The sequence below is a fragment of the Arachis ipaensis genome, chromosome B02 (genome assembly GCF_000816755.2).
Source record: "Arachis ipaensis cultivar K30076 chromosome B02, Araip1.1, whole genome shotgun sequence".
Lineage (NCBI taxonomy): Eukaryota > Viridiplantae > Streptophyta > Magnoliopsida > Fabales > Fabaceae > Arachis > Arachis ipaensis.
The window spans coordinates 4,346,550-4,352,942 of record NC_029786.2 but is presented as its reverse complement, the minus strand read 5'-3'; the positions used below and the strand labels follow the sequence as shown (position 1 = coordinate 4,352,942).

Here is a 6,393-nt window from a genome sequence, read left to right as displayed (position 1 = left end):
TAATAATAATAATAATAATAATGTGGAACTCTAGAATATAAAGAAGTCAAATCAACATTTGGCACCAACAAAAGTATCCAAGAGTATAAATCCAAAATGCATAAAATAAAATAAAATAAAATTACAAAAGAACAGAGTTCCCAACACTTTCTTCATGAACAACAAATCTCTCCCAAAAGAATACAAAACATTGCATCTAGAACCCATTTAATTTAATTAACATAGAAATAACATTTCTATCCTCATTTATATGATAGATAAAGATTTCATTCAGGCTGTTATACATGTCAACTATGCTATATAGATGACATTTAATTTTTTATTATTAGTCCTAACTTCTTTCCTTCTTTTTTTTTTTCCCTAAGCTAACATTTGTTTTCTTTAATGTGAAACATAACTTTGATTCATCACCTTCATTTAAGATTTCTCCTCATCTGATTGGGAGCATGGTGGCTCAGAATTAACAAAGAAGTCATCCACTGAAAAATAAAATAAAATAAATATTTAGTACAAGCAAGTATAGAAAAATTATAAGATCATATGTATTATAAACCAAGGTTTTATTATGAAATATTTTTATCCAAAACTACAAGGATTTTAGACTAACCAATTCAGTGTAATACCTAATGAATTTTGCTCAATTAAAAATTCTAAAAATTAAAAAAAAAAAAAACTTAAATACTTTGTGGATTGAATTGAATTATCTAGAGTGATAGATATAAATATATATACCTATATCCTGTTGGTCTGGAGATTCTAGCAAAATGTCTGAATCAGATGGCAAAAATGGTGAACCGGGATAATTTCCCAAAGCTCCTAGATCTGAAAAGAAAAATCAACAAGATTTATAAATATAAAACATAAAAATAATATAATATTAAGAATAGCCCTTTTATTAGCATCTATATTAAAATCGAATACAAAAATATTATTTACACACTAAAATTTAGTCATTATATATTTTTTGTAACAAATATATATTTTATACAAGTGACTAATTTGGTGTCTGATTTTCTATGTATGCGTAACATGATTGGATTGAATATCCATCAATTAACTATTCTCAATGTTATGTGATATTACATTCACACCCTTTAATTTGTCATATTTACACTAATCTCCCTTAATGTTTATTATTGGGAAGGTTAGTGTCATATATAGTGACAGAAAAAGGTTACTGTCATATTTTGTAAAAAAAAAAGTGTCACGAATAATATCGTCTAACCTAACATAATTTACCCTATATATATATATATATATTTTTTAAGTTGGATTCAAGAGATCTTAATGCAATTTCATGGAAATGAATTCAGTGTTCAAATCATCAAATGACAATCTAAAATGATGAAATACCTCCCAAGTTTGGCAAATCAGCTGTTAGATCAGACAGGCTAAAATTCCACTGAATTTGATCAAGTGATCTCGAGATTCCGGCACCACCGTCTGCCGCAAGCTGTAGCCCTACCGAAGTAGCGACATCCGATGTAAAAGCTGTGTCAAGAGCCGATGTATCCGTGCCCATTCCTGATATCTCTGATGCAGTGAAGGGGAAATGGCCGGTGGATGCTACAGATGTTGGACTCACCGGCATGTCGGACACTGATGACATTGCACCATTCGGTGGAGCAACCGGCGCCATCTCGGGACCACTGTGGTCCATCACCATACTTCAACAAGTACAAAACCGGACGCGGTTAGCCGTTCACATCAAACAAATTACTTCAACAAGGGAGGGTGGAAAAATGCCTCCACCATGCCACCAATATAACTAGTACACAACAAGGACAAAATGGCAATAACAATTAATTTAATTACTCCAGAGATCCCTATAGTTTCACTCAACTTTCAATTAGATGCCTGTAGTTTGAACATTTGTATTTTAAGGTTCTTTTTTCCCCCTTTTCTGTACAAAAAATTTCAATCAAATCCCTTAGTTTAAAACATTTTTCAACCGAGTCCCTCTAGTTCCAAAATTTTGCAATCAAGCCCCTATATTGTACAATTTTTTTTTTTTTACAAAGAACTGTGATTATCATCCAACATAGGGACTTGAGCACAAAACCTTTAAGCTTAAGGGGTGGTCCAGTTGAGAAACGTTTGTCTAGTATAGAGACTTGATTACAAATACTTGAGCTATAAGGACTTGATTGAAAAGTTTCAAACAGTATAGTAAATTGTTACAAGCATATATAGTTATATACCATAAGCACCTCATTGAAAAATGAGTATAACTATAAGGACCTCAAAAGTAATTTAACATAACAATTCTAGCATAACCATTTGTGCAAACATGTAAGAAACATAAGATAAAAACACTACTATAGAGTACAATGCTGAAATCAGTTGTTACTTCTTAACCGGAAAATACCATTTAAGGGTGTGTTTGGTTTGCGTTTTCATTTTCTGTTTTACAGAAAATACTGAAAATGAACACGCGAACCGAACACACCCTTAAGCATTTCAGAATACAAAACACAACCTAGCTATGAAAAGAATTATCTGAAATCGGAAAAGAGTCTCACTCATTTCCGGAATTCATCCGCATGGGATGAAAATTGCTCGGCGCAGGGACTCCGTTAACCACATGGCAGCTCGATATACCCATAGAGTCCATATGAGGTTGACCCGCAGCAGCCATCGGAGGCTGTTGTAGCACTGGATATCCCATAGGTAGGTTGTTAACTGCACTGCAAATAAATTGAGTTAAAAGCATAATGGGAAAAGAGAGAAGCAAATAAGTGAATAACAGAAGAAGTAAACTTATGCAACGACATTACTCGATTCGCAATATCAGTCACTTGAATTATTTGCACACTAAATATTACTTGAACTGTGAGCATATGAATGTGTATCAAGCCAAGATAGTTTCTCTAAAATGACAGATAATGTGAATCGGGAGGAATATTCGACAAATGAGACAGTATATGCAGAACAGGAAAGGAAACAACAAACCTCAACATTCAACAAAGAAAGCATCTGTTTGATTTACCATTTGACAATTGAAAAAAGTACTTTTATGTTTTGATGGAAGATATTACTTCCTATAAAAGTTCTTAAATTAAACAAAGCCAACACGGAATCGGCTACCAATAATCACCAGCAAAATAGATAATACACAGAAAATTTTCAGTAACATGGCCACTAGAATGCAAATGTTAATACAAGAATTTGGATTATTGGCCAAATGTTAACTCTGAAGACTCCTAACCTATAAAACTCAAAATCTTAAGTAAAAAAAGAATGCAGATGTTATTTGAATCAACATACACCAATGAGAGGGCAAGAATTTACCAGGCATTGGATGGATTCCATTCTGTATTGGAGCCAATGGAACCTTTGCTGCCATGGGACCCTTCATCAGATGATACTGATGCTCAAGCAAATGATTAAACAGGAGTATTTGCTTTTTCAATTTAAGCCTGATGTAGTACGCCCTGAAGAAATCGGCATTCTCTTCCTCTAACTTCTGCCAAACTGAATCAACAAGAAGCATTGTTTAGAATAACGGCTTTTATTTGCAATATATATCACATAGTGTTGATTCTTGATAAAACAGAAGTCACTCATTAATTTGGATAAAAAGCTTCTTAGAACAACTTATACAATAGACTATAAATCTATAATTATCACTACCAAAATGCTAAATAAAAAAGCATTACAGAGAACTCAAGATACCTACCGAGAGTTGTAAATCCAGGATCTATCTTAGCACGAGTCAGTAGTGTTTTGACCACTTCATCTTTGTTCATATATAATTGTAGGCACCTTTCTATTAAATTTTGGACCTACAAAAGTTGTTTGAATATTTAATCAAGAAAGAAAAAAGAAACATATTAGATTAGCTTCTATAAATTATCACTGCAAAAGTTCAAAACACTAGAAAACAATTTGTAATGCTCACAAGCTCGATATCCTGCCGCGAAACTTTCTTGTTATCATTGCTCGAGGCGGATGCCGAACCTGAGTCGGCAACGGGAGCATCACTTGTGTGATTGTTTGGCGGTTCGCTCTTCGGCTCATGAGATGCTTGAGTTGGTGACTGCAATTCCTCTGGACTCTGCGAATCCATATCATGAGTTTAGTTATTTATAAGATGAATCTAGAAGATCACAACGAGAGTGGAAAACACGGCAATATTACATAGTCTATAATACAACAAGATCTAAGATGATTATTATTATTATTAACCTTTTAGAGAACAAAAAACATTGTTTAGCAAAGCACTACCGAAAACCAGAAATGTTGAATTACTGTGAGAACATAAGTGCTTTGTGTGAAAATTGTGAATTTTTCTTCTCATTAAGATGAAACACACATCATGATGAATTTTGTTGGAAAATGGAAAATAATTGCAGCTATGGCAAACTAATTAAATACCAAATATAAAATGGGGAAAAACAAAACCTGCAAATTCTTCATTTCAGCTGTAAAAAGGCTGACCACATGTCTTTCGGGAATTTGAGTAATTGCAAACTGCCTTTGAATTCAATATGGCATTCCAACAAGTCTACAAAACCCTCAATTCAACATAGTTTATATCTGGAAAACAAGAAGAACATTGTTAGGATTGTAAAGTATACTCAACTAATAAAAAAAAGTCAAATCCTTCTTAATACTACCCTTAAACAAGTATATGAAATCTTATCTTCCAAATCAAAAAGATCCTTATATGGTAAATGAAATGTGGTTTCTCCCAATGTTAATTGTTGCAACAAAGACATAAGCAGGTCATTGTAGTAAGTATGAGATGCAATAAAAAATATGTTTCCATAATCTTTTGTTTGAGTCAACTTAGCTTAGAATTTCCTTTGAAAGAATAGTCTGATGTTCTACCATGACATCTAAATTTCTTCATCTTGAAAAATAAAATCTGAATTTTACCAACCACATCAGCAGGGTGAAAATATGCAATAACTAAAAAATAATGTAAGAACCACCAAAAATAATGTAAGAACCACCAAAAATAAAATAATAAAATAAATAAACCAAGAAAATTGGAATAAAACCAGATCTCTATTGTTACTAAATTATTCTGTGCTGTGAACACAAAATTCAGACTTGATTGATGAAGCAAAACAACTTCTTCATAAAGGAACAAACTTTCACAAGCAGCTACCACAAAATTCCAGATTCTAGAACAACCAATGCCACAAACCAAAATCTAGATGCCCCTGAAGCTAGAACTTTATTGATGAAGCAAACAACCCTTCCAAAAGGAACAAACTTTATAATCTACCAAACAAAGGTTCCAGAAGTTCCCAATGCTTCAACCCAAAATCTACATGCCCATGAACCAAAACAAAACAAAACAAAATAAATAAATAAACAAGAAATGAACATCTATGAAGCATATTGTCACATACCCAGTTCCGGAATCTCCAAAAAGAGTGCAACTTTGGAATCAGAATGGTGTATATCTAGCTAAATTCAGAAAACCCCAACACTTAGCTGAATCCAAAAACGGTTTTTGAAAGATAAAAATAGAAACTTGAGGTAAGAGAAATGAAAAATCAATCGAAATTAGGGCAGAAAAGCTTGAGATAAAGGCTAAGGTAAGTGATGAAAGTGGTGAAAGGGTTGAATAGTGAGGCTGATGAAGAAGATGAAGAAGGAGAAAAATTTGTCCATGGAAGCTGAAGAGTGAAGTAATAATAAGAACATTGAGAGAGGTTTAAGGGACAAAGATATTTTTGAAAAGGGTTGAAAACATATTTTACTTTTTTACTTTGTGGAAAAAATTAGAGATAGTGAAGGATCCATCTCCAACCAAAAAGGGTAAAAGTAATCTAATTTAATTTCCAAACTAAATGGAGTCAATGATGCAAATATATATACAAAACATATTTAATTTCGTATTTAAATAGTTAAAATGAAAAGTAAGAAGTCATTTTAAAAAGATGTGATTATTCAATTTGTTTTTTTGTATAATGGATTATTCAATTTAATTATATTAAGGGATGCTAACATTATCTCTCACCTTATTTATAAAGTGTCTTATCAATATCTTAAATAGTTCAACTAATAGTTCTTTTTAAGTAAGTATTTTAATGCAATTGAATTTAAGTTTAATAGTTAGTCTTTTATATAGTTCTTTGAATTTAAATTTCTCTCTAAGATTCTTTCTTTTTTTTTTTTCAATACGTTTTAGAAATAATTTTTTGCTTTATTACCTTTACTTTAAAAATATTATCTTAAATTGATGAAAAATTACTCAAATCTGTCCAACAAATTTATTCCAAAAAAATATACTTCTTGAATATTTAAAATTATATCACATACACTTCATTTTATATTTTTTTTATTTAACGTCGATATTTTCTAATTATTTTTTATCAATAGAGTTCTATTATAAAATTAATTAAACTATCTCTTTTTTAAGGATGGAAATACTAC

General features: G+C 31.5%; 1 protein-coding gene across 2 annotated transcripts; it reads right to left on the bottom strand.

Moving 5' to 3' along the window:
• LOC107623534 lies at positions 39–5,678 on the bottom strand. Of its 2 annotated transcripts, XM_021115221.1 has the most exons (10): positions 5,364–5,671; positions 5,156–5,278; positions 4,405–4,539; positions 3,902–4,057; positions 3,680–3,785; positions 3,292–3,474; positions 2,523–2,682; positions 1,354–1,667; positions 733–822; positions 75–479 (listed from the first exon to the last, which is right to left on the bottom strand). In XM_021115221.1, the coding sequence occupies exons 3-10, from the start codon at positions 4,417–4,419 to the stop codon at positions 418–420; spliced, it is 1,086 nt and encodes a 361-aa protein (XP_020970880.1). In that variant the 5' UTR covers positions 4,420–4,539; positions 5,156–5,278; positions 5,364–5,671; the 3' UTR covers positions 75–417. The 2 variants fall into 2 exon arrangements, with proteins under 2 accessions (XP_016181342.1, XP_020970880.1); XM_016325856.2 differs by lacking the exon at positions 5,156–5,278 and having other exon boundaries at positions 39–479; positions 5,364–5,678.

Coding starts and splice junctions, on each gene's coding strand:
- LOC107623534 (XM_016325856.2), bottom strand. Junction 3,475..3,679: donor TCCTGGATTTACAACTCTCG/GTAGGTATCTTG, acceptor TTGTTGATTCAG/TTTGGCAGAAGTTAGAGGAA. Junction 823..1,353: donor TGATTTGCCAAACTTGGGAG/GTATTTCATCAT, acceptor TTTTCTTTTCAG/ATCTAGGAGCTTTGGGAAAT.